The 26,941-nt window shown below is 51.6% G+C and overlaps 1 protein-coding gene across 5 annotated transcripts in view; it reads left to right on the top strand.

Annotated features, from left to right (window-relative positions):
• The window catches only part of LOC143377655 (uncharacterized), a 90,545-nt gene extending 63,955 nt beyond the window's left edge, over positions 1 to 26,590 (top strand). For 3 of the 5 annotated variants that reach the window (XR_013087381.1, XR_013087379.1, XR_013087380.1), the window contains 3 exons: positions 6,935 to 7,012; positions 24,333 to 26,339; positions 26,395 to 26,590. Coding sequence is in view for 1 of the 5 variants with exons in the window: in XM_076829201.1 (XP_076685316.1) it covers positions 6,935 to 7,012; positions 24,333 to 25,532 (1,278 nt within the window). In the remaining 4 variants the exon portion in view is untranslated. Of the gene's footprint in view, positions 1 to 6,934; positions 7,013 to 7,330; positions 7,509 to 24,332; positions 26,349 to 26,394 lie in introns of those variants that run through there. The other 2 variants (XR_013087382.1, XM_076829201.1) reach the window with 2 other exon arrangements.
• The last annotated feature ends 351 nt before the right edge of the window (positions 26,591 to 26,941 follow it).

The raw sequence follows: 26,941 nt of genomic DNA, 5'->3' as shown, positions 1-26,941 counted from the left end.
CCCGCCGCATGGATCGCGATCGACGTCCCCGCGAAATGCGCGAAAAGCGGCGCTCACGTGTGGCATTTTTCAGCGACAGCCTCTATCTCGATGCCACGTCCCCCGAGACATGCATTTAACGGTACACAGTCCTGCGTGCTTCGGCGGGCCCGTTACTTTTCTAATCTGAACCGATGCACTTTGCCCGAGCGGCGATAATTCGCGAAATACAGGGAACCACACTCCTCCGTGCTTCCTTCCATTTGCATTTTCCCCGAGGAGAAACGACGGAAAGTGGAGCTTTTATCGCTCCACCGACGCGGATCCGCCGCGAGAAAGCGAGCGATAATCTGGTCGAGTCCTCGAGCTTCTTTGAGAACGAAGGCTAGCGCACCTATGAAGACCGTTTCCCTACGGATTGCTCCTGGGGGAGGAGGCGAAGGAAGATTAGACTTCTGAGACTGTTTCGGAGAGCGGTATTGCTGATACCACGCGTTTACGATACTGTAAATCAATGCAGGCGCGCTTAATTACCGCGTAAAGAGAGGCTGAATTGCGGTGACGGGGCTTGCGGGCACGTTATGACTTTTCAGCGTGCGACTCGCGACGGAGACGGTTCCGAGAGCGTTCCGCCGCCGCGGAAAGAGCGCAGGGCATAAAAGCCTGCTGTAGGGTGAGCAGGATTTTATGTATCTAGGACGAGAGCGACGAATGTAAATCATTGGGGCCGTGTAATTAAAGCGTGGTGTAATTTATGTGCTTTTGAAGCGAAAGTGGTCGCGGAGGATTTCTAGCTCCAAGTATGTTTAAGCAATTTCTTTGTGGATATTCTTCGGTCGTGGTAGTCAGTTCTTCGCACGTAAATTACTTTCTGTTACAATCGATCAGTCTTCTCCCTTTTAAAAACTTTTGAACGTTTTAAAAACTTTTTCGATGGCAAATCGACTGATTAAACTCATCGTATTTCACTCTCGTAACGTACCACTGGGTGTTCTTAAGACCACACTCGCCCCTATACAGCGAGTTTATCTACCCATCCATCTATCTGTTTCCCAAGCGTCACAATCGCATGGGGGATTTAAAAATCTCTTTCATTCCCACAAATGGAAATTTCTACCAGCATACTCTAGCGACGCTAAACAAACTTCCGCCATCGTTGCTGGATTATTAGAATGGAAGATCCGCGCGGTCGACCGAGACAAAGATCTCTAACGAAGTTCAGAAGTCAATTCCCACTATTGGAGACCTATCTTTCATTCCAACATCCAGTGGTATTTCTTCAGTGCTGTTTTAGAAGTCTCCGGGCACGCAGAGGGTCAAAGATCGCTGCGCGTCCAGTGACTGATGGCGGTGTCTCGTTCTAAAAAGCATCGCTTATGCATCCGTGCGTTTAGAAGCTTATAGCAAGGAGTCAACCCGCGTGTTCTTCGTTCCGTTCCACTTCCACCTTCTCCTTTTCTATTTCGCAATCCTTTCCTACTCTTCCTTCCTCAGAATCTTTACACGCCTACCCAGCGTCGTCTCTAAAGTAAACACTGAAAGTTCCACCGCAAAGCAAGTGAAACGTATTCAAACCGACGCAGGAAGCAGCTGCACCGCCGAAACACGTTCAATTTGTGGTTTATCCACGTGGCAATCGCCCGTGCAGCCGATGATTCGACTGGAGAACCAGTCGCCAAGTGTTCCGCGTCCATCCGCGATCGGTATCGGCGCTTCACGTGTCCTTTCTCTTCGGTAACCTGCGAATTCGTTACCCCAACCGTAATACTGCTTGACTTCTCCATCGGCTCTCTTCGACTCACACGACACGGCTGCTCAACCCCTCGACTATCCGCGGGCATAGCGAATCCCGCGGAGGATTCCCACAAGTGGCAAGGGTTGCCGTTGGTCGCCCTCGATTAACTTCGAGTGGCTGAGGACTATCGACTGGAGAAGCAGAGAGAGAAGAAGACAGTGTTAAAAATTGGATCGGTCACGGGCAGAGGAGACGAACAATGAGCGGGTCGGTTCGTCACCGGTCGCCTCCTTCACGAGCAAGGCCTCTGCTCGCGCGGCGAGAAAGCGAGCGGGCTCGCCTTCGTGGGGCTAAACTGTCGCGATAAATGATCCTACGGAAGGTTATTAATTGTCTTTGACTCCCAACCGGGCGCTTTGTGGCTCGCGAAAACATATTAACCGAAAAGGAGCTGCCGTCTCTCTCTCTCTGCCATATGCTGGCGAAGAATCGAGGCTGCTGCTCCTCTGTCTGCGTGCGCCCGTGACGGGGTTCGTGTGTCTGCCGCGACCGTGTACGACGATCTGGAGCATCATTTTTCAAGGACTCCGATCGACGTGCCAGCGAGGCGCGGCCATCATCCATCAAAGCGATCGTTAAAAACGCATCCGAGCCCGGATACAAATTGCGCGACCTGCGCCCAGGCTCGGGTGCACTCCAGTTTCCCTTTCGAGCTTTCCTTGGATGTCTGTCCTCCGTTTCAGTCGCCGAGGACCCGTGGACGACCCGCGGTGACTGGCAATGAGCGGAGGACGTCTCGTGCCTCGGTCCTCTCTTTTTTCGACCCCATGGCGGGAAATGGATCACAAAGGAATTCGCAAGTAACCGTGGCTAGGGAGGTCGGTCCACCACGCCGGAGGAATTCGAAGTCTTTGGAAGACCTTTTTCTGATCTCGTTAAGGCCGCTTTTAGGGGGTAGGGGGGGGGGCATATAATTATTTATTTGCCAGTCCGCAGCGATTCTGGTTATACCAAACTTCTTCGGAGCCCTCATAAAATCCAGAGATGCGCGAGCGAATTAAAAAGCCTTCCTACAAAGCCTTGCTCCCTCCGCTTCTTTCGTTTCCCTGAATGTAATCTCCGAGCCAGCCCGCGCAACAGGTGCGCGTGGAAACGTGCCGCGTCTATCGTGGAACGGTACAAAAAGCGTAGGAACGAAAAGCGAGTTAAGAGATAATCGTCCAATTAAACGCTCGGAATAATCTTTCGTCGATGGAGTTTCCGCCGCGAGGCTAGCGAGCGAGGCTAAACGAGTTCCAGCGGGCGATTCACGAGCGCGTTAACTGCAATTACTCGGTTGACAGGGTCCGGGACAGCGATTGTTACAATTCCTCCGAGCGAGTAAGCGAGGCGGGCTGTTACTTAGAGAAAGCGTTTCGCGATTTAATTAATTGGCGGTATATTAATTCGCGAATTTATGGCTGCGTTAAGAATGACCGCTTGATTACCAGCCGGCCGCGTGATATACGGCCGGCAATTTTTCTCGCTAAGTTAATGAGTTAATGAATCTGCGGGAAAGAGGGAGTCGATATATCAAGCCGGGTGCAATGGCGCGGCGTCAAGGGAATTTCTCGCGCACGAAACCCGCCTGCCACCGGGCCGCGATCTTATCGGGCCCGTAGTTACGCGCGCGAACGACGTCGCCCTGGCTAAAATATACGGACGATTACGTCCGTTTATCGCCAATTAGAGAAAATGAAGCTGGCCGCGAGGGCGCCTCGTCGCGATTGAAATTACGCTCGGCGCGAGCTAACGTTGTACCCGCCGACAAGATCGCTGGACGTTTCTGGGTCGTATTATCGCTTCGGGATCCTGGATACCATCCAGTTACATTCGCGCGTGTAACATGTTCCCTTCTAGCAATTAAATTATGCGGAACCCTTCAAGAAAAAACTCAGCAGCAGCATTAAAATGAAGAAAGTGTAACATTACAAAAATTCTTCTTGCACAAGCTCTGTCAGCCCTTCCATCATCTTTCCTCCTTCCTCCTTCATCCTTACATGAAATGGACGCGCGAGGAGTCGCCCAAGAAAAGGGTTGCCGCTCCCAGTCGCCGGGGTTGAAAGGACAATGGCGAGAGCTGCCGAAGGGAACGTGGAAAAAAGTCTCATAAAGGGATAAACGTCAGACGGGACTCGAGTTTAATGGTGCGTAAACTTCGACGTGCCCTTGGACGCGGGGAACACGCGCGTACGAGCAGGGGAACGAGTGGAACGATGACAAGGGAGGGGTTCCCTCGCGACCCCTCGCTCTTCTCGCGATCATCCTTCCGTTCGGAGCAGTCGCGGCTCTGTAAGTCGATATTTGGAGCAGGTCGATCGACTTCATTAACGAACCAGTGCCAGGCAAATATTGACTCTGGGCCCCGTGGAAACTGGGGTACGAGGTGCGCACACGCGTGTACGCCAGCTCTTGCCTGCCCCTCCTCTGGATGCTCGCTTTATACCACGCCGCGACGAGACCAATGAGACGTCCACGAACGGATTATAGAGTCGCCCTCGGTGCTCCTTTGCCTCGGAGTCAGGGGGTCTTCGAGGGATATTTTTGCATATCAATGGAGAAGGTACGTTCCTGGTCCGCCAGTACGCTGCGTTATCTGATGCTTCGTGCCGGTGATAAGCGTCTCGGGATGGAGAGGAACTGCAGCCACTCGCACTGCCCGGAGTATGGGAACTGGAACACAGTATGGGAAGAGATTCCGCGAGCCTTCGAATCTCCATTATCAGAAAGGTACATGAATATTAATTCATCGTGACATCGCGTCCTGGGTATTGGAATCTAAGTAGTTATTTAAATGGACCAGCTATTGGGAAACTCCGGACTCGGTAATTCCTCCCACAAAACGTTCCTGTTCCTCAACCACTTGGTACGTGGCATTCGAGGCGGAGGAATATTCACCTAAGCCAGCGTATTAACCGAGCATTCCGTATCGATGAAATGTGATTACGAGCGATACTCAAAGGAATGGGACACGGAGGAAGGGCACGCGTCGAGAGATTCCAATTAAAGGAGACACCGTTGCGGGAAACGCGGATTTCACGGACCGTGTGACAGTTTAGGGCAGAGAGATCCGTGGCGGTGCTGTAGGCCAGCCTTGGCCCGAATTAACCTTCGTGGGATGCCGTGGATATTATTCTCGTTGCCATCCGTCGCGAGATCCTTTGTAAAATCAATAGGCTCGGCTACTTAAATGGTACCGTTTGCTGGTTATAGTCACCGCGCGGTTACGGGCCGCGGATACGGTTACGGGGAAGGCTCGTTGAATCGATGCGCCTCTCCGTGATTTACTGTTAATCGCGAGACCACTCTTAATCAACGTCGACCTGCGTGCACGGCCTCTCTCGCTCGAATATTCCGCTGTGGCGTGTGGATCGCATCGATGGAAACAACGTCCCGATATTAGCTCCGCGCCCCGTTTTTGCGCCGCTTAACCTTTCCTCCCTCTTTCGCCCGCTCCCTTTCGAGATCCGCACGCCTGCTCGCGCCCGATTCAAAAGCTTCGCCTGTCGAGCATTCTCACGCGATTCCGTTGGCGCTTCTGGCCTTCTGCAGCCGTGCTGCAACGGTGCCAGAAACGAGCCGCGCTTTTTTTTTTCGATCGGCATCGATTCGAGTAATTAGGGAATTATATCAATAATTTACTAAGATTTCTCTTTGGGTGTAATCTTCCTGCGAGTTCAAGGAGCAAAGTAGCCCGAAAATCTTTAGAGGGCTGAGTAGGTCAGCGTTGATGGCGCGAGCAGTTAAGAGACAAACGAGGAAGGAAAAAGTGGAGGAGGAAAAAAGGAACGATACCTGTATCACTGCTCCCTGCTCGGCGGAGGTAGATGGAAAAGAGGATGGGCCCCCTGCTCATCAGTAAGCGGAGTGGAAGAAAGAGCGGGCGTCAAACAACTGCGTCGGGAAAAAACTTGGAAAGCTTAACGAACCAACGAGCCCGGCTGCTCTTTTTCCCCCTGCCGTCTCGCTTCGTCCCCTTCCTCTGTCTCTCGCTGGGTGCCTTTACTTTCGAGGAACAATTGCAGAGCGTCGATTAAAAGGCTCGTGTCGTATCGCGACTTTAATTACAGCCGCTTGGAATTCTCGTTAAGACGCTCGTGGCGCCTGCAAAAATCACAGCTCTCTGGGGATTGCCCCCCTTTCCAAGGATAATCATTCCCGTGCCGTCATTTCCTTGACTTACTAAAGAGGTGTACTTTAAAGACGAAGGACTATTTTTTAGAGATTCTACTCCCTTCGAAAACTGCAGAATACGATCGACTTTTTGAAAATACCCTTAAAATACAAATTAGGACCTGGTGTAATTCCAAATCATCGTTTCCTCAGCGAAGCAGTGCATCGAAGAACAGGTAGTTCGTTCCATTCTAGTAGAACAAGGTATCCTTTCGTTGAATTATGTGAACAGATCCTCTTTGGCTAGATAAGAATAAACAACAGTGGACCAGGCCAGGTGTATTCGAGGTCCCAGGGAAGTTCCCTTATCGGATCATCGATGGTCCAATTTTATTCCAGTTTACCCGAAAAATGGCCCCATTTCCCCGATACCGATCCACGACAGGCGGTGTTTTTTACTTAGACAGCGGAGATTTATAGTTCTCCGCTCGCCCGAAGCAACACTCCATCCCGGTCGAGCAGAGAAAGGCCCTTAGATTCACCTAGGAAGAGCTAATGGTCCTCTGTCGATCCTCCGACGATCCTCCGACGAATTGCACCGCGTTATTAATAGACGCGACAAAATGTAAACGGGAGAACGCAGTCTGACTTGTTTCCATGGCGCCGCAAACCTGTCACGCGATGGAGGCTGTGCCGAAAATAAAGGCAACGATCACGTGGAGACAATACGGGGAGGCGGTGAAGAGAGGCGAACGAAATCGATAGTCGAAGGCTTGTTGCTCGGATGCCTGAAGCATTAGTACAGGCTGAACCGTGTCAGGGGCGATAACGGTCGTAAAGAAGCCGGGGAATAATTTTGCAAGCGCCTCTTCCCGGTAATCCAAATAGCATTCGAGCATCCGTACGATATTGTGGGAGGAATAAAAATCGAAGCGAACGTAGAAGAACCGGTTCATCCCACCCTCCCCTCCGCCAGGCCACCTCGTCTCTTTATCTTCCCAAGGATGAGCAGGCCTAACTGACGCATCCGTCGTTATCCTTCGAATAACATAATTTCTATAATTGCAGATGAACCAACAGTGCAGGGTCTGCGGCGAGCCGGCGGCTGGTTTTCATTTCGGAGCGTTCACGTGCGAGGGCTGTAAGGTAAGGAGACAATCCACTTAATCATCCTCTTCGATCGTGTCCGGAGTAGCATTTAAAACACCTCTCGCACTTGCAACGTTGCTCAGAGACTCGAGACTATCGGCACAATCTTACACAGAACCTGATAGGAAATTATTCTAACGTCCAGTTGTTGGGAAGCAGCAGATTTGATTGAGTGAAAAATTGCAGGAAGTGATACAACACCTCTTACAAAGATGTCACAATCTGCCCATTCAAAAGTAATTAACAACGTTTTTCGATTAAGATCGAGTGGCGCGTGTATTTCTCTCGAATCCCTCGCGACATCGCTTTCCGCGCGTCGAAGTCACCAGTGGAAGACCGTGGCACACGCGATCCACGCCGTTCCGTGTCGCCTCGGAGTCACCCCACGTCGCTTCCACTCCAGTTTAAAGGAAAGGGAGGGTTAATAAGCCGTGACGAATAGCGGGAAGGAACGACCAGCGCGTATACGTCGCGCCATCGACGAAGAAGAAAGGTGAGAAAGTTCGATCCCGATGGACGCGAGAATGGGACGTTCGGGGTTAAAAAACGTCCGACCGATGCGAATCCGTAAGTGGACGGGAGAATCGAGCGCGGAGAATCGATTATCTCAGATCGGCCCCCTTTGGAGACGGGTAACAACGCGATTGTCTTAGGAATCGTGACATGCAAAAACACGCCGAGGAAGTTTTCGTACTCTGTTACACCATTGATAGCAAAAATCGTGTCCCTCTCTTTTCACTAGTTCCACTCCATTAACCCTCGGCTGTCACACTGTGTCAAGATGACCCACAATTTGTCTCTCGGTAAAACATCTTCGAGGCATCATTGAAAATCCCACCACTGTTTAAACACGATGATACCTTAAATGTTAATTTCTCAACGATGAACGTATATTCTACCATGATGAATTCTACTTTATCTCAGAGTTTTGGTGACTTAATTTAACACGTGGTTTTTAAGCAGCAGCTGATTGAAAATTGGCTTGAGTCGAATCGACCCAATGTGACAACTACGTTTGAAAAAAATAGGTGGGATAAAATCCGATCCATTTCACAGCGTAGAACATCGCGCAACGCAAGATTTCCCAAATCGAGCGAACCTTCGAGGCACGAGAAATCCTCCCCCCCATCGCGCTCGACGACAAACTCCAGCCTCGGAACGTCAGCTTCCCGTGCAGCCGCTGGGGAGCGAGCAAAACGAGGGCCGCGCTTTCATCGCGATGTCCTTCGACGTTCCCCTCGCGGCAGCGATCGATAAGGCCGCGAATAATATTCAATCGGCGGATTCCGCGGCGCACGTGCGCGCGCGCGCGCGCGCGCTCGCAATCGCGCTGGAACGCGTACAGCTGGGACGACAGGACGATCCAGCGGAGTCTCGTTAGGAGCCGCGTTTAGTTGGCCGAAGGGTGTTGACCCTTGCTCTCGTCTCTCGTCCCACTAATGTGGTGCACCAGTGGAATATCGGTACCGCATACTAAGTGACCCATCCGATAGTAATTGGACCTCATTAAGGCAACAACGGGCCCACGGCTGTCTCTGTTTCTGCCGCGTGCGTACGGTTTTCTCGGAGACCGAGCCACCAGATAACGCGTTTTAGGTAAATTAGACTCTCTCTTTGTGGACTAGGAACAGCGAGGGAAAATACGGCCGCGGCTCTATACGATACAGATTTATGTGTGGCGTATCTTAGGACGGCTTCGAAAGCATCGGCACGTTTCTGGTTGCTCTCCTCGTCAGACGTTACCCCCTTTGCCCTCTCCTCGCCTTCTCCTCGTGGATGCCTCCGCGATAAGGCGGCGGCACTTACGTGTTTATTAACGCTTTATTGGGACTTTAGCGTGGCACAAGGGGACTTCTAATTGAAAAACAGACGCTGTTCTCGGTGATACCAATTGCACAATATTTCAAAGGCCAGAGTTACAGAGGCCGATACCTCATCATGCACTCCTTGGCTTAATTTCTCACGTTTTCGACGACCAATTGCACCATCGCGCGCTCGTTTACGAGCGAACGGTTATAACCCGATTTTTGAAGAGCCGTTACCGTTACCACGGGGGAATCGTTGCCGAGACATTTTTCTCGCCCTGATCCGACATCGATCAAGCGGATCCTCGCGGTGGCGAGGCCGCAGTTCGATCATGCGCGCGCGAAAATTTCTCATACGAATTGAATGTTTAATTAATGATCGCGGATCGCCGCGCGACCTGGCTCGGATGAAAGACGATACTGCTGCCCGGGGAATTAATATTATCATCGTGCCGTGTACGTCGCTGGCCGGCGTAACTACGTACTCCGGAGGTCGAGAGAGGCTGGAGCGTTGCTCTCACGGCGTTTTCGATGTTATCGCGGGATATATAACGGCGCCATCGGGCCCTGATATCGAGAGCCGCACGAAAGTCCAGAGGTGAGAATTAAAGGCACCTCGACCCCGGCGACCGATCTTTCATCCTACACCGACACGTAAGTGTACCCCCTGCTGCCCTGGCCCCCTCAGAATCGTCCAGGTGCTTCTTCTTTTCGAGGGAACGTTATCAACAACGCCACGCAACGCTTCGCGTCGTAACAATTAATCTTACCTCGGATTTAGCCGTTGCAATTCAAGCTGTTAGAGTTTACCGAGTGCGAAGTGTGTCTCGAGTTGAGTTCGTAGCACCCGAGTGGCCATCAACCACTTTTCCATGTACGGTTCGAAAGAAGCCGAAAAAAGGGGGTCAGACTTGACACGTTCGTGGCAAGGCCCAACAAATTCCACGTAATCTGTCTCCATCTTCTTATTTACGCTCGCTTTCAATTTGGTATCGTACGTGTCAACGCAGAAGCGTTCCATTCTCACGGAGCCATAGCAGCTGGATGAGAGGGAGAACCGGGGCCCCGCTGGTCGTTCGGGAAATATTTGAAATAATTTACCGGGCCGTGCATTACGGGAGCGAATCGAGGAACCAGGGACACTCATTAGCATACTAACGACTGCCTTGAATTCCCCGCGTAACATCGGAGACGAGCCCTCCCCTCCGTCCCGCTTGCCCCCCTTTTCCGCTCGGAATCTCTTCCATTTTTGGTGGCGCGACACTCTCGGAGATGTACGAAAGACAACGTATGATCCGGTCCTCAGCCTCGACGAGATTCGACCGATTGCCGATCTAAAAGCGCCCTCCTCTTTCTCAATCCCCAACGAACCTCGCGAATCATCCGTTACCTCGACACGACTAGATTTAGAAGATAATTTCTGTGGACACGATTAACCAAGCAGTTTCTCCTTTTAACTAAGAATTCTTCGTATAAATCCCAAAGTCCAAATCCTGCCATCTCTACTTTTTCCTTGATATTTCTCGTTTAAATTGAAAGATTGAGAAGGGACGAAAGAGAAGTCGTTGGAAGTAGAGTATTGTGGGGAAAGAGTGCGCACTTAAAGTTTAGACTTCCCTAAAATCCTTGGTATTACACCGATAGCACGTATCATTTTGCGAGAAATTTTGAAACTTTTTCAGAAGTAGACGTAATTTTTGGGGATTTTTTTTACTTCTCTAATTATTTATTTGCACGTTTGCATTCACATTTTCTTTTCATTGTTTCATATACTTCAAGCTGATTTTTCAATCAAAAAGTTAATTAAAAAGGATTTTGGAAAAATAGTGTGGAATAATAATTAATAAAAAAAAATTAAAATCTGATATCAGCGTGGCTCAACTATCATAAACTCAAAATTTATTTCCATCTTGCGATTGATAATTAATTTCAAATTTATTTTATATAGTCGGTTTAATCAGTTTTCGTTATTAATATAGCAAGCATTAAAAATAAAATAAGCTTAATGAATTTATAACACCCGTCACATTATTTTGGGGCAAAAGTTTGCATTCGAACTCTTGCCCCCACAGCTACGTTTCCACTGTTTAATCAATCCTGTTATCTATGAGGAGAATTGAAAACTTCTATCAGCACTTTTGAATAGAAGAATTTCAGCTCTTTCAGACGACATATGAATTAAACTATTTACCGATCAATTTATAGGAATAATATTGATTCCTAAAAATGAGAATATTACATCAGAACTAACGAATTCAGTACTTACCGCATTGTACGATAACAAAACGAAGCACAGCTACATAATTCGACACTGGTGACTCTACCTTGATTGGCAATTGGTTGTCGATCACCACTGGCCACTGCCAGAACTCAAACAATGAACCTGCCGCGAACTTTTACCTACCTTTACTCTAAGCTTTGCGTCCTCCTTTCGATTTTTCCAGCACGTGCGAGTGCAATTGTCGTCCCTCCCCCTAGAAACTCACAGTGAACTGCACTCTTGATGCAACCGGGCCCGCGACACCGGAAAACTCGACACTTCCATCGCGGCTAAGTGCCTTTTCGGATTCGCCCGCCGGAAGTCCCTCGGATTCCAGGCTGAGGCCGCTCGAGCAGCGGCGGACAACACCGTCGCAAATTGAAAGGGCCGCGTGAAAAGCAGCGACCCACGTTCCGCCGCGAAATCGTCTCCGCTTTGTCGCGTGTCCTCGATCCGTCGCCTCATTGTCGCGCGATGAATATAACTTCGCTGGCCTTCGTGAATCACGGCGTCCACGGGCCAACCAGCCGTCGACGAAATTTTCGCGATGTCGGCCGCGCATAATCATCGTGCGGAAAACAATGGTCCTCGGGGGCCATTTGCATCGCAACGCGTCGCGAATCCCCGAATCGGTCTCCCGCCCGGGCACCGAGACGAGCGTGTCGAGCCTCGCAAATCGGTGCACCTGGTCCCCTGGAAGAGAGAACGTTGCGACGTTCAGGATCCGAGCCTCTGAGCACTGGGTCACTGATTTCACGCAGATTTTACATACAATTAAAATCAAATATGGGGGCGATTGGGTTGGAACGTTCGTCGAGTTTGAAGTGGCTGGAAAATTCATGTTATTGAGTTCATCTTCGAGTACAGTTGCGTAAGAATGATTAAGGAATCGGCAACGTCAGAGAAATATAATTGAATGGTCCATTTTGATTGACTTAAAGATATCAAAGCAAGCAGAGGTAGGCGCGTCTTTCAAATCGTTACGTTATAGGAAGTGGATTATCAAAGCGCTTTATGCAATTTACGTAGCGCGTCAGCGACACGTAAAGAGGACACTTCTTCTTTCGAGGGGGATAAAAGTGACAGTGAGGCGTACAATGGGCACAGCACCTAGAAACCGTTTTACAGTAGGTACATATAGGCGGCTGGTGCCGGCACGCTTGGGTTTCGACCGTTTAGGCGGTCGATTTCCACAGCGTTGGACGATTTCGCGACGCGTTCGCCGATTAGCGTTTCCCGTCACGATCGACAGATTAGTCGACAGGTTCGTTTTTTACCGTGGCGCTTTATTGCTTCGCTGGGAGTGTCCAGTCGACTCGCGGCAGAATATATCGACTCCGTGGTCCCTTAGACAGAACTGTCACGTCCCGTATTTTATCCGCGGCTGCCAGCCACCGGTGAGAATCGGTACCCCCCTTCCGTTCCGTCGCCGCAAATCGTAACGATTCCGCGACCAACTCGAGCGGTTACGCAAAACCTGGAACGCCGCGACTTTCGACGAACTCAAGAATCGCCGCGGCGATTGTGTGCCGTCGACGACTTGCCATCGGTTGCGAAACTGTCGCTGCCTCGCCAAACGGACGTGAATGAATGGCCGACGACGCCGTTTACCGTTCTCCCTTGCTTCTTAATTTCGATGGGAAAACTGTGCTCGTGAGAGTTCAGCTCGCGCGGGCACGGTACCGAAACGGTGGGATAACGATGGCGATGGGAGGCTGCGCTCATATCCTCCATTATCTTCTAACTCGAGCTGCCTCGAAATTTATCGATGATGAAACGAACATTCCAGCTAAAGAAACTTTCATTGCCGTCAGCGCCGAAATGTCTGCGCGAGGCAACACGGACGACGGATCGTGCTGCTCCGAATCGACCTCTCGAACTCCGCGGCGAAATCGAAGGCAGGTGACACGGAAACTCCGCTCGACCTGCAGGCACTTTACATCGCGACTGGTGTACAGCCAGGCTCCAGCGCCGTAAACTCGATTATAGAGCCAATCTACGCGCGATATCTCCGCGCCGGCACAATTAGCTCTCTCATAAAGCGGACGTTAGAAGCCCCGGCAATAAGGTGGCGCGTGTTAACACACGCGGAGAATCCGAGCCCGGTGATACCGATCCTCTTCCGCCTCCACCGCCGCTCTTTTCCGCGGCATCCTTTTCTACGGCCAACGTTGTACGAGGCGATTCGGTTGGCGACTTCGACTTAACTTAACTGCCGCTATTACGTCGCCTAATTGCCAGCCATTTAAATACCGCCGCTGCAAATAGATCCCTGCGATAAAAGCGTTCGTCTGTGCCGGATGTCATGGGACGAACAAACCGCGCTGATCTCTCTGAGGAGCAGGGTTTCGCTTGGCAGAGGTGGACCTTCGGTGCACCTAAGCGTCAACTTTGGGTACCATCGGGAACTCCTCCTGTATTTGTGGTGTTTATACAGTGAACGTCTAAATCTTGAAGTCAAACCCTCAAATTGCAAATTGATAAATAATTTTTCGACACCTTCTGGTACGAGCATCTAGCGCAGTTCAAGAACCAACGGTGGTTCCCACCGGAAATGGCGCCTAACCTCGACGGTGCCTGACCTCGGCGCGCGTAAAACGTGACACACAGGGAGGAAACCGCGAACCGCCACCGCCACGCTCGTATAAACCGGGGATTTATGGGGAAACGGGCGACGTTCAGCACCTTGCTCCTAGCACGATGTGGGCCAAATCGCAGCGACGTCCACTTTACGCTCCTTTTACGAGCGAATAAATCGCGATCTATCGATGCGACGACGCGGTGCGAGCCTGCCTCTCGGATCCCCGCCTCGAAATTCTAATATTTATAATATAATTCAAGCTGCGTCCAGTCGTTACCATTCCATACATCAGAATTACACGCCACTTTCATACTAATTACTTCACTGGTTAGATGTAGCAAGTCTCGAAAGACGAAGCCTCGATGAAAGGAGTCGTCCAGTGGCCCAGTTCACGCCCGAGTGATCGTGGATCTGTTACCACAGTGGTCGCGCCCTTGAGGATCGCCTTTAGCATTCAGGGGATGCCTCTCGGTGGTTCCCCGTCGCCCTGCGCAACCGGCATCGGCACCGCGACGTCCACGCTCACGTCCGCGGCCGATCTTTTCAGAACGATCGAGCTTGCGCAAACGGAGACACCGATATTGACGCAACCAGCGAATTCCCCCCCGAAGCGGTTCGCTCTTGGAAACCCCTTCGACCGGATCCAATTCGCGGGGAAAAGGACTCGCGAAGACCTCCTCTGAATGAAGAAACTGGCGGCGTTTTAAAAGAAAAAGCGACGAAAACGACGGCCCAGCTGTTGAAGCGGCGTATAATGAGTTGCGCGTGAAATCGTTCCAAGTTTTTGGCCGCTCCGTGAATACGTTTCGCCCGGGCGATTGCGTGCCTCATGGCCGCATTTGCATAGCGATTCTGTCGACATGACATCGACACGCGAAACTTTGGCCTCCCGAGCTGCTTCTTTATGCTGATTTCTTTGATTAAACATCTGTAAGATTCCTTGATAATTTCCTGAGCAAACTCCGGGGATCTTTGGATGGTCGAGTGGTCTTGCCGAGTGAGTGGCACCTGAACGCTGCTCTACGTGTCCTCGTCGCTTGGAGACGTGTCGTCGGATGACTTTCGGCAGAGACGGGTGAAGAATGCTTCAGCGCAAGATGGGGCTTATTAAAAGCTGCATACCTGCCTTATTTTCTTTCCTGAATGCAACGACCTGTTAGTGGTACCCGGAACGGTCACCTCGAGCATAAGTTGGAGATCCAAAATCCAGCTTTCACCGGAAGCGAGCGAAAGAGGCGAGTCGTCCGGCGTTTCGCAGCCTCGTAAATAAGCGCGTCGGGGTTGCGTCTACGTTGGCGGCGACCCGTTGTCTGCTAAATCTGTCTGTCCGCGAGACAATCGTCGTTCCTGGTTCGCAAACGAGGTGGCCGGGGCTGTTAGTCACGCGAACCGGCCGCGGATGAAATATCGAACGCGAGGCAACCGTGGAAAGCGTTCGTCGAACGATTATCACCGATGAATCGGATTCACGTGACCCCCGTCGTCTCCCATAGACGCTGCATGCGACGGTGGCGTGCATCGAGGATGATCTTTCGGATTGAGTAAGCTCGTACCTCGTGCGCCAGCGTCTCGTGTAACGAGGAAACACCGTATTGTCTTCCCGCGAGATTGGTTGCGCGTATCGCGACACGTTATCGCCGGCTCTCCGCATCCACCGATCCTCGAAAATTAGCGTTCCACCGCGCCGGTACGCCGCTACGTTTATCTGCTACATTCGTCTTCTCGTTGCTTTTTATTAGCAACGACAGTTCCATCCATTTGTTAGGACGAAAAGGAGCAACGCGATCGTTTCCTGTCCCCTCTCCCAGCTGGCTCTGCCTCGCGGCGCGAAATTCGATATGGAGGCTCTTTGCCCCGGGGACATAATGGAGAACGTAGGCAGAGAGAACGATCGCAGATTACGCCTCGATTAAGCAACGGCACGGTAGCGATTCGATAAACAATCGGTGGCAGTCGCCGAAGCCGAACAATTTATCGGCCGTCTTGCGAAAGCCCGGCTCCGTCGATCGTTCGACATTTTCCTCGGTGCCTCCTGCCCTCCCTCCCTGTGTCTGAATATGATCGAGCAATTAAATCCATCTCGCGGATCGCCGGCGGATAATGGTATGCGCGGCCTTTGCGCCGCGACATCCACGCGAGAGACGCAAGACATTTTCCCGCGCGCGCACGCAACGGATAAATCACCGGTCCTGCGCGATCGATCACGCTCCTCGTGCGCGGCCGATCCTCCCAGAACTCTCTCTCTTACCCTTTTCGGGGAGAGGAGACTTTTCCAGCGGCTGCGCCAGCGCGCACTGGCCCACGAAATCCGCGCCGGTGAAACTCGGGATGCCGCGATCGAGTACGATCCGACCCGCGTCTCAGCGGGGGCACAGATTCGACCGATCGATTGCACCCGCCGGGGGAAACGGGACGGGAGTGAAACGCACTCTCGCGTGAATCGCCTCGACCATAACTTTTCCATCGGACGCTCGTCTCTCGTTCGCGGCGCATCGTTTCCTCGGCACGGCGAATAATTCTTCGGTATCCGACGATCGGTACGCCGGTTTCTTCTTGTCCCGTGCTTTTCTCGCGGGCACCGACCACGCAAGCGGCTATGCCCCTTTCCAGAGCGGGCAAGCCGCGGCGCACCTCGCTACAATGCGCTCGTCGCCGGACTCTTCTATCTTCCCGCGGGACCGTGCATCAATCCCCGGCATGCTGGGCTATCCGACGGCAGATCCAGCGGAACACGTAGTTCGTCGTCGCGTTCGACTTCCCTCGGATCGAGCCCGGCTAATGTAAGCAAATCGCTCGCGCGCAGACAAATTCCCCGCGGCCATATCCGGCCGGCGGAAAAGTCCGTGACGTACGATCTTGGCCGCGACCATAAAGCGCGGGGCCCGAACGGGGGACGCGAGAGCTTGCGAGAGACGGCGGCTGAAACACGGGCTCGTCTCGCCGTGGGAAGATCGATGACTTCCTGATGGAGAGCGTTTAGACGACGACGCTGCGAGCCACGCGAATACGCTCCCCGAGGATCCTCCACGTTCCCGGGGACATTTTATTGGGCAGGATAAAGGAATAGGACGAGGGAACGTGTACAGAGGAGCGTGAGAGTACTTTTTGTTGATCGAAGCAGCTTTGGAGTATAGACATTGGAAATTCTGACCGTTCGATTTCTCAAGTTTCTAATGGATGTTAGAGCAAAGCCGCGGCATTTCTAAAGAAAGCTGAAACCGAAGCGAAAATCGATTTCACGGCGGCCCCTAAGCTTCATTTCCTCGCACGTAGCGCTGGAGAAACGAACTTACAAAATCGCGATGGAGGGAATCAGCATACAATGACCGTCGTTCATTGTTCCTGCAGTTAGGAATTGTCACCGCGCGATCTGCAATTCAATCGCCGCTGTACCGTACGACGCGCGAGCGTTTCGCGTCATAAAAGTGCGTTAAACCGCGTCGATGTCTCCTGACGGGGCACTAAAATCTCTGTGACACTTCGAGACCGCCATAAACGCGCTAGAACCGCCCTCGATCCTCCCCGCGAGTTGTTTCCTCGTCGACAGCGAGTCTCTTTATTCCCCACCAAGCCTCGTCGAGTGGTAACTCTGTATTCCCTCGATCGCTGCGATCGATCTACGAAAACAGGAGGTAACGCACCGTCTAGCTACTCGAAACGAAAACGAGAGTGGCAGACCGCGCTCAGCATTCAGAGCGCGCGGCATCAGCCAAGGTCTTCGTCGGCCAGCATGACGTCAGGCTGTCCATCGGTTTTCAGCGATCCCGTTTCAGCAGAAACGCATTGGATCCCGGCCAAAAATCCTCCGCACGCTGAACCCGATCCCACAGTCCGAATCGTGGAAAACTTCCCCCCGATCCGTTTCGAAAGGTGACAATCTCCTCCGGCTAGTTCACTCGACGAGCCGGCGCACAGTGGGGAAACTTTGCGATTTTATGGCCAAAACTACAGAAATGAAATTTTTGAATTTTACAAATTTAATACAAATGTCAATTGAAGAACTATATCCATTTTCGTGGTCGAAACCTGAAAACTTATTTTTAATATATAAAATTCGCCACTTTTACGTTCTAATATATGAGAATCTAAATTATGTGGCATTTGATACTCATATTAGTTCTTCAGCTGACATTTACCCTTTTTTTTGTCGAACTGAAAAATTTATTTTTGTGGTTTCGGCCATAACGTCGTGAAATTTCCCCCGCTATGCGGCGAGGCGAAAAGCCTGGCGCACGCGGAAAAGGGAGACCCGGCGGCGAGGAATCAATTGGCTAAATGTCGATCATACCGCGTGGCCAGTCATGCGCGGCCGCGATCGAGAAACGGAGTAAAATCTCGAGACTGGAACGTGCTGTTCACGCCTGGCAGCTAAAGCCTGTAAATAGACGCGGAGATCTAGATAGGTAAGTCGTTACGTGGAACGACTGGTTAGCGATTCCCACCTTCCGCGGAAAATGGTCCGCCGCGTGTAGAGGCGGGCGTACGTCACCGAGACCGGCCTGGGTAATTATTAAATGCGCGGCGATGAGCAGATGGTACCACGCGGTGCCAGGGCACGGGATCCAGATCTGGTGCGAGGCGTCGAGTCATCCCCTCTGGGAAAGTCATCGGAGGAAGGAAACACGGAGAGCAGGCCACGGGGATACGTTGGAGCGAGGATGACGCGCGTTCCGCGGAACAGCGCGCTGGTCGATGGGGCCTGTATCGCGAGCGCGTATCAGGGTCACGCTGCTGCGCCGAAGTCACGCGTTCCTCGGGGCCAGAGGCGGGCAAATTGGCGGTTAACGACGGTTGACGCATCGATGACCGGTCTTGCGGTCTCGCCACTGGTCGTACGAGTGTCGTCGGTCTGATTTTTGAACCGACCGCGACGGTCTCGGACGCTGCGTTCCGATTTTGCTCGCGAGCGAAATTTCCTAACCCCAAGACTCTGATTTTAACGAGACAATCTTCTTTTTCTACGGAAATTTATTCTGGGAGAGTAAGGTCAGCCCTTAAAGTTTTAGCGTTTTTCTTTTTGCGAGATGCAACAAAACTTTAAATAAGTATAAGAAATGTACCTATAGCTTTGTATGCTCGTTCACGGTACCAAAAGTACCTCTCGAAGTAATTAGAATTAGTAGCAGCTTCTCCAAGATCGAATACCGTCTCTTTCGAGGACCGTCTGAGAGTCACTGACTCATTGCCTTGTCTCGTCAAAAGAGAACGCTGCTTTTCACGCAGCTCGCTTCGTGCGTCAAAAACCCAGCTAAAAAATCGGTTCCTCCGTCCCTCTCTGCGCACCGTTCCTTTACAATCGCCGAGACACCTGTGCAGGTGAGACAGTTTTCTCTGTCGCGCGCAGAGTACCGCTGTATGGCGACCTCCTCGTCGTCCTCACGGGTGGGCGCAGCCTTTATCTGCCCGTTTTCGTCTCTTCTGAACGCCTGGCCTCCTTCCATGTTTCCATCCTCTCTGTATCCTCATCCTTTTCATTCGCCTTTCGCGTCCTTGTCCCATGAGCCTCTCGCTTCGTTCCTCTGCATTAAGAATCTATATTAAGGACGTGGGAATGCGAAATGGCCCGTCCAGGTAGGCCCTCTAAGTCTTCCCTAGTACCCACGTACCCGCTAATTATTTGAATCCACAGTCATCTAATTAAAATCTCTCGTCTAGCACGTTCTTCATCCGATTCCACGCGGCAAATCGCACACGAGAAATTTCACAACGCATAGAAAATTGCAATCCCGGGTCCAGCTCCATTGTTCCACGCGCGCAAAATCGAGCATCCTCGCGACTGTCGATTGTCGCGGGTGAAAATTACTTCAACCTCGAGGCGTTAACCTAATCGCGTTAACTCGCGACGACATCCGCGGACGTCTGCCGGCCGCGAAAGTCGTGTTTGCAAGCGCAATTAGCCGTCGTCGCGCGGATAAAGGACGCGACGCTTCGCGGAACCGTCGGCCAACGAATCTGCCCGTCGACACCGAGTTCCTGGAACTCGAATTCCACGCGTAGACTCCGGCTCGACCATTCGCCATCGCCGGTTCCAGTTCTGCTTGAAATAGCTTGCCGATTGCTCGCTGCTTGGATTCTCGTCACGTGCGGGAAACTATCGGCGTGCCCGTGTTTTTTTCTTCCTCTCTCCCTCACTCGCCCCGCGCACGAGGAAATTGTTCCCGCAGCGCGAGCGATCGACTTAGCAAACGCCGTGCCAATCGCATTCCCGACGCCGGATCGAGGGAACGTTGCCCGTGTTCGGCGACCGAGCGCCCATGCCACTCGCGAAATTGATCGACGCTCTTAAATCGTTGACCGAGAATCGTTGCATCCATCCTTTACGAGCAGGCTCTACAACTCCTCGGCGAAATGATTCCATAACACGCCGTGTCTTTCGATTCTCGGCTCACTCCCACGCGCCTCTAGTGCTTCTCGAGTAACCTCAAGACACCGTCCTAGCATTAACACTGGAATAACATCGCATTTTCAGTATCGTCCGGCTGAAAGTCTCTGAAACCCCAGCCCGGGGGTCCCTCGACGGCAAAATGAAGCCAGAGGGCCATTTCGGAGCGAGCATAATTCACTTTGCATACCGGAAACGTTCAGCCTCTCTTCGGCTGCCGCGCGGTACACGTGGGCGGCTCGGTAACGGTTCGGAAAGCCGAAAGCTCGCGTAGCGGTACGCGTCCCGAAATGGGACCGTCGACTCATCCGCGTGGAAGTGTCCGCGATGGATCGATCGCGTGGCCCACATTTCAGCCTCGATAATGCCCTGAGATTATCCGACCTCCGGCGCTGGAGCGGCGTCGCACGGTTGCGTCCGTGAGTCACCTGTGCAGGCCTTCGGTGTACGCGATCGTGAGAAAGCCGCTCGTTTCTGGCCGATTAGAATAGCTCGGTGGTTCGGCCGACAGAAGGTGTATACGTGTTTATTAAGCGGCCCCGGCAGGCGAAACTGTGCGTTCAAGGGTCCCGCGCGGAACGATGGCCATCGGCGGCGTTGATTAATCGATGTCGCCGAGGACAACGCCGTGAGGTTGACAAACTGGTAATGATCGCGGAATGGAAGCGGTACCCGCGTAGACGGCAATCTCGCGACGGCGATCTCAGATCGCTGGGACGTCGGACGCGGTGGAGACGGCTCCCGTACGCCAGATGATCCTTGGCTGTCACCGCGACTGTGTGAAAGAGGTTACGGTGCCGTGTGTGCACGCGAAAACCAGCACGGCCTCGGGTGGCCGTACCGATCGCTTCCGCCTACGAAACGCTCATTGTCCGAGCTCGGATATGATCTAGTGTGCACGCGTATTCCCCGGTTACCTTTCACGGGATACGGAATATCGCGTTATTGGAGGATGCCGCGGGGAAGAGCAGCGCGGGTCCTTTGCGCGCTGAGGTTCCGTTAGAAAGTGCCTCGCGATCGGGATCGCAATGGGTGTTTTAAATCCTCTCGATAGCTGAATGGCTTTGTGGAGAAACTCCGGCGATTGATATTTTGATAGAAGACAGTGGGATCCTCGTGGCAGCGTGCGTAGCTTCAGACGCTTTTTCTTTCAGCTCGAATCGCTGGGAAGATGATATCCGCTGGTTGGGAGAAATAGGGTAAAGGCAGGTAATATGGAACATCTGATTTCAAAAGCTTGTCAAAAGTGGGGAATTTGTTTTTTTTTTAATTAAACTGGCACGAGGAGACGAAGGAACTAATGCATAATCATATTTGTATAACGAAATGTAAAAAAATCCACTTGTTTTGCAATTATAGTAAAAAAAGAAACTGAAAAGAGTGAAAATCGGCCGTTCGAAAAAATGGTTTCTAATATGGAACACCTATGTAATTTGTAAAGAAAACTAAAAAATCTTTACTTTTTTTTACTAAAAATGGAGATTTATTAAGTAGAAGATACAAATAAATATATTTACATCATTTTTGGAATTTATTCCTGGTTTCCTTCGTGTGCCCACTGAAAGCAGCGAGTACATAGGGTCTACTTTTCATTGTCATTATTTTTATAATTACCATCGCAAAATAAGCATCCCGCATCATCGTCGTCATCGTCATTATCAACTTCACCAATGTTACTCGGTATGTTCCATATTACGTACACACATGTTCCGACAAATAATTAAGAATTATACTAAGAAGAAAGTAAATTTATTGGTAAACTATTGTTGAATAATCAAGAACACACATATTTAATGATAAATTATGTCAAAGTAATACTTTGTAACATACCTTCGCTACAATATTTAACTGTTTGATGCACTTTTCAGAAACTTTTACGTCCCACGAAAAATATAAACGTTTCTCTTTCAATGATGGATGCCCGACTGATGCTCAGTTGTCAGTATGGTCGTTTATCGTGTCTAGGGATCTACTTAGTATACACGATTGTCTAAAGAGTTCGTTATTTTTTTATCGAAATTTGACGAAGTTCCATATTACGTGCCGTTCCATATTACCTGCCTTTACCCTACGAGGGGATGGGCGGCGTACAGGCATGTTTACAATCGCTGGATTGCGTCGCCGTTGCTACGGTCAGCTGCGCGTATCTTGACCGTAGACAGAAAACAAGGTGGACAACGGGATTCGCGTGGTTGCGTAACAGGCCGTGCGTGCGCGTGGTTCGCGCGGCTTTTCAAGTTTTTGCCGGTCCTCGGCCGGTCGCAAATCACGTACATACGGCGTATATACGAATCAGCAGAAAATCTACGGGGCGAGCTGAAACGCTCGCCATTTAGGGCCGGCCGCCACAAGTCCGTCATGGGCAGCCCGGGATTATCACAAATCAGACGGCATGCCCGGAATCTCGGGGCGATTTGTAACGCCATATAAAACGCCACCTCGGGGGAAAATCGCCTGTCCGTGATCGTGAAGCGGCGCGGGAAAGTTTGACAAATTGCCGACGGGAAATGGCAGGCTGCAACAGCGTGGCCGCAGAAAACGCGGACGGTTGCTTCGGTGTTGGGTTCAAGATTACAAGCCAAATTTGGACGAGTAATTTTAACACGAAGTTCAATTAGGTATCTTTTCCAAGGGCGGATTTGTACATAGCCCAAGTAGATCGCGTATTTCGGGGGGAGGCAACCTACACCTATGCCTATCCGCTTAATATGCGAATAAATTTTAAACATAATTTCATAGGAAGGGCCATTCTTCTTTTTACACTGTTTTGACCGGGGGTCTTTAAACGCAGAGGCTGGAGACAATTTTAAAAACATTTGACTCCTTTGATGTACCAAATTAGCAATAACTCATATGTGAGTTGGCATATTGATTTAAGTTTAAAATTGTCTCAACTCTTTTAAATTGAAATTTCACGTTTCATCTATCCGCTTCTGATCATTTCTAATGTTAGTGAAAGAACTGCAATGTATTGGTTGATATGTTAGAATCTGAGGTGTTCCAAAGTATTTCTTATTCGAGCAAAGAAGTAGTGTTTTATAAGTTCCTCGAAAACGCGAAATGGTCGCCCAAAGACACAGGAGAGGCGCGCCGTAAATTAGTGCCCGATGCGCCCAGGCATTTTCGAGGCAGGATTCTCCGAGGCAGTTTTATTGTCGGCCGACAGGCGTTTAACTTTACGAGCCAGCCACGCCAACGTGTACGCTCTACATCTCCTGCTCCACCCTGCCACCCCCACGCTGTTGTTCGGCCAGCCTTCCTAGGCAGAGGCATGCTAATTCTCGTGACGCGCGTGACATTAAATCCTGACGTTTAATTCGTCGGAGAGCGCGTGACCTGCGCGGATTCTTTGTATGGAGTGGACGACCCTTCGTGCCAAATGCGTCTGGCGGAACCTTCGTTGAAAAGAACGTTTCTGGGCGGTTCAACACGTGTCTATTTGTTACAACTTTGCCAGCTCTGCCAGTTAGTCCTGTAAGGAAGTCACCAGGATGGCTTGCCTTTTCTGGGCAAATTTCTTATCGTCGAGAGATCTACTTCTGATGAAGCTCCTTTCTCAAGCGTACACTTGATCCCTCGCGAAAATGGTAATCATCGTATCCTCAGAGTTTGTTCCATTAGCAGAATACTTGGCACGAGTGGATGCTGTAGGGTAATTATTAAATTTCTTGGAGACTTTCTTAGGCTAACTAGGCGCGGATGGATACTCGACTATTAAGCAAGTAATAGAACTGAAATTATCACTGTACGCGCTTGTGCGCAATCTTGATTATGAAACGGTAATGAAACTTGTCAATACCTAATAAGTCTGCAACTTCCCCAATCAACTGGAATAAGGACGACGCTATTAAAATCACTCAGACACCGTTTCATCGTGCAGTACCGGTTGCAACGACTGAACACAAGCCGTCTAGGTGTCATAAACGGAGCCCAGCTCCCCAGAGGCGCGCTCGGTTAGTCTATTAGAAGCAACCGCGAGAAATTATTCGCTAAAAGTCGCGATTGTACGGTAAAAAGCTTGACTAGCAAGGAGATAAATCTCGGGCTAAACGATCGGACCACCGGGGTGGAAGTTTCATCCATGGCCGATTGTAGAATAATATTCACCGATCGTTTCCAAGTGCCTACAGCCATTAAATCACCGCGGAGAGAAAAAAGACGCGAAACGCGAAAAAGAATCTCCTTGACACCTACCTACAACATCGAATTCCTGGCCTCTGACGCTAACAGCACCGATTCCATCGCGATCGGTTTACGTAACTCACCACTCCGTTTTCTGCTGTTTACAGTCTTTCTTCGGCCGGACCTACAACAACCTGGGCAGCATATCCGAGTGCAAGAACGGTGGAGTGTGCGTGATCAACAAAAAGAACCGCACCGCGTGCAAAGCGTGCCGGCTGCGCAAGTGCCTGATAGTCGGGATGTCCAAGTCGGGCTCCCGGTACGGCCGTCGATCGAATTGGTTCAAGATTCACTGCCTGCTGCAGGAGCAGACGAACGGCGGCCAGACCGTGACCGTGACGCCGGGCGCAGGGTCGCCTTTCGGACCAGGCTTTCTACCAGCGTTCCTGCCCCAGCCACAAGTCCAGCAGGGAAGCGGGATGTACAAGGACGCGAAGGACCGCGCCTCGCCTAGTCAGGAGGACCTGGCCCTTCAGTCGCATTTGCTGCACGTGGCCATGATGAAGCAGGAGCGCGACAGGGGCAACAAGTCTCCGCACCCCGACGACGTGGCGCTTCAGAATCAGCTGCGCCTGCTGGCGTGGCAGAAGGAGCGCGAACGGGACAGCGGCAACCCCCAGCAGCCTCCAGGCACGCCACCGAGGGACACCACCCCGCCGCCTTTCTACAAGCAGCAACAACACCAGCACCCAGGCTCCCCGATGTTCCCCATGAACTTCGCTCAGAAGGACTCCGTCTGCGTGCCGTCCAGCCCGTCAGACGTGTTCCGACCGTTCCTGCCGACGTACAAGAGGGCAGCGGACACCCCCAGCGACAGCGGCGCGTCGTCAGTGGACGGCGGCGACGGCCAGGACACCGAGTCGAGGAGTAACTCGGCGTTGAGCTACTTCAAGGCTAGCGCCGCGTCTCCTACTCTGTCCGAGCGCGAGTTCCCTCCCAGGAAGATCAACGCCACGGTCACCCTGACGACAGGCTATCACCCGCATCAGGGCCTGGGTCTGGTGTACCCTCCACCCGGCTTGGTCACGCCAGCCACGTCCCAGCACTCGCCCAGGGGCGGTGATCTGTTGCTGGTCAGCCCCAGTCCAGGTGGCCTAGCCGTGGAGCAGGACGAACCTATCGATCTTAGCGTGCGATCGAGCAGAAGCTCGCCGCGGCCCAGTCAGTCATCGGAGGAGGACAACAGGACGATCGAGAACGAGCGCGACCGCGACAGCCCCGCGAAGGAGGAGGCCACCACGAAGAGCAAGCCGCTGGACCTGACGCTGGGAGTGAAGAGGCCAGCGGAGTTACCGCTGTCATTGTGAGGCCCCTGGCAGCATGGCAGGCCCACGACGGGCTGGTCCCGAGTTCTTGCGCACCAGTGGGTGCCACAGAGTCCTTCGCGCAAGGGTTGAGCTGGTGAACTCGAGGGAACCGACGGTTGGAGTGTGAAACGCGACGGTGGTCGGCTCCCTGCGCGCGCAAGGTTGGAGGAACGGAGACAGACCGGAGCGAGTGGAACACGCTCGAGGGTCGTCGAAGCGATCATTCGCGTGGCGAGAGAGGGCGCGAGGAGGTGATCCTTGCGGGGGTAACGATCGACGCCGCCACGAAACTGTGTTCAAATCTGTACATAGCTGTCGCCCGATTAATTTATTACGGTAGTGGCTAGAACCCGAACGGTCTGATCGAATCGCTGACACCAATTGGTTCCATCGTCTCTTACCCCCGTTCGTCGCAGGGGTAGTCGCGAGTTCTACGCGCGGATGCGTTCTGAATAGCATAGTCTTCTGTATAAAGAGAACCGAGAGTCGTGGATATAATGGCCAGTAGTGGAGTGCCTTAATATAATATATTTATATAAATATTCTATATCGTGTATGTACGTATGTATACTACGAGCGGACCGCGTAGGATCTGTGCAGCTACGTCGCGACCCTTCGAGCAGTCGCCTGTGTTCCCATCTCTGTTGAACATCGGAGCGTCCGGGCGCGGAGAAGGTAGAGACGCTGGGAAACGCGCTCCTCGCGTATCCGCGACCCTGCCACGACGAGAAGGCCAGTAAATAAAACGACCGAGAAGAGAAGTGACGTCACGTCTATGTATAAAGCAAACGTACATCTTGTAAATAAGTTAAACGGGAGGGACGGGCGGATAGGGGGGGGGGGGGAGTCGTCTGCGAATCAGAATATCGCTTCTATGCTTCCGCTTGGTGTACGACCTCTCGGCTGGCGTAAAAGACGAACGTTTCTCGGTGTTCTTCTTTTTTTTAACTTTCATTCTTCCCTTCTTTCTCATCATTTTGTACATAATAGTGTGTAAGCGGTGAAGCACGAGCGGCCAGTACCTAAACGTATCGCGAGATTAAATATTTTTCGTTTAATCTACACGTCTCTGTGTGACTTCTTGCAACTCCCTTTCCGCTTCACCTCCTTGTCCCAAGATGAACTCCTCCGCAGTGGGACGCGCGTGCGATAGAAAGGTGAGATCGTTAAGTCCGAGCATTTAATTTTACTGTGAGTCATTTCAATTTTCGAATTAGGATATCTTTCGGAGTTACAGTTAGCACCGCTCCTTTTTCTACAACCGAACAGCAAATGGTTGTGGATCGTACGTTTACCGGCAAGTTTCTCGTTACATCGTTATTTATATTCGATCGCGAGGCAGAAGATCCCACATTGTCCCTGACACCCTATATACAGCGACTCAGCGGCTCGCCGCCATTAATCAGTTT

Source organism: Andrena cerasifolii, chromosome 16, assembly GCF_050908995.1.
Source record: "Andrena cerasifolii isolate SP2316 chromosome 16, iyAndCera1_principal, whole genome shotgun sequence".
Lineage (NCBI taxonomy): Eukaryota > Metazoa > Arthropoda > Insecta > Hymenoptera > Andrenidae > Andrena > Andrena cerasifolii.
Note: the sequence above shows the minus strand (reverse complement) of the source record. Positions and strands in the feature narration are given on the sequence as shown.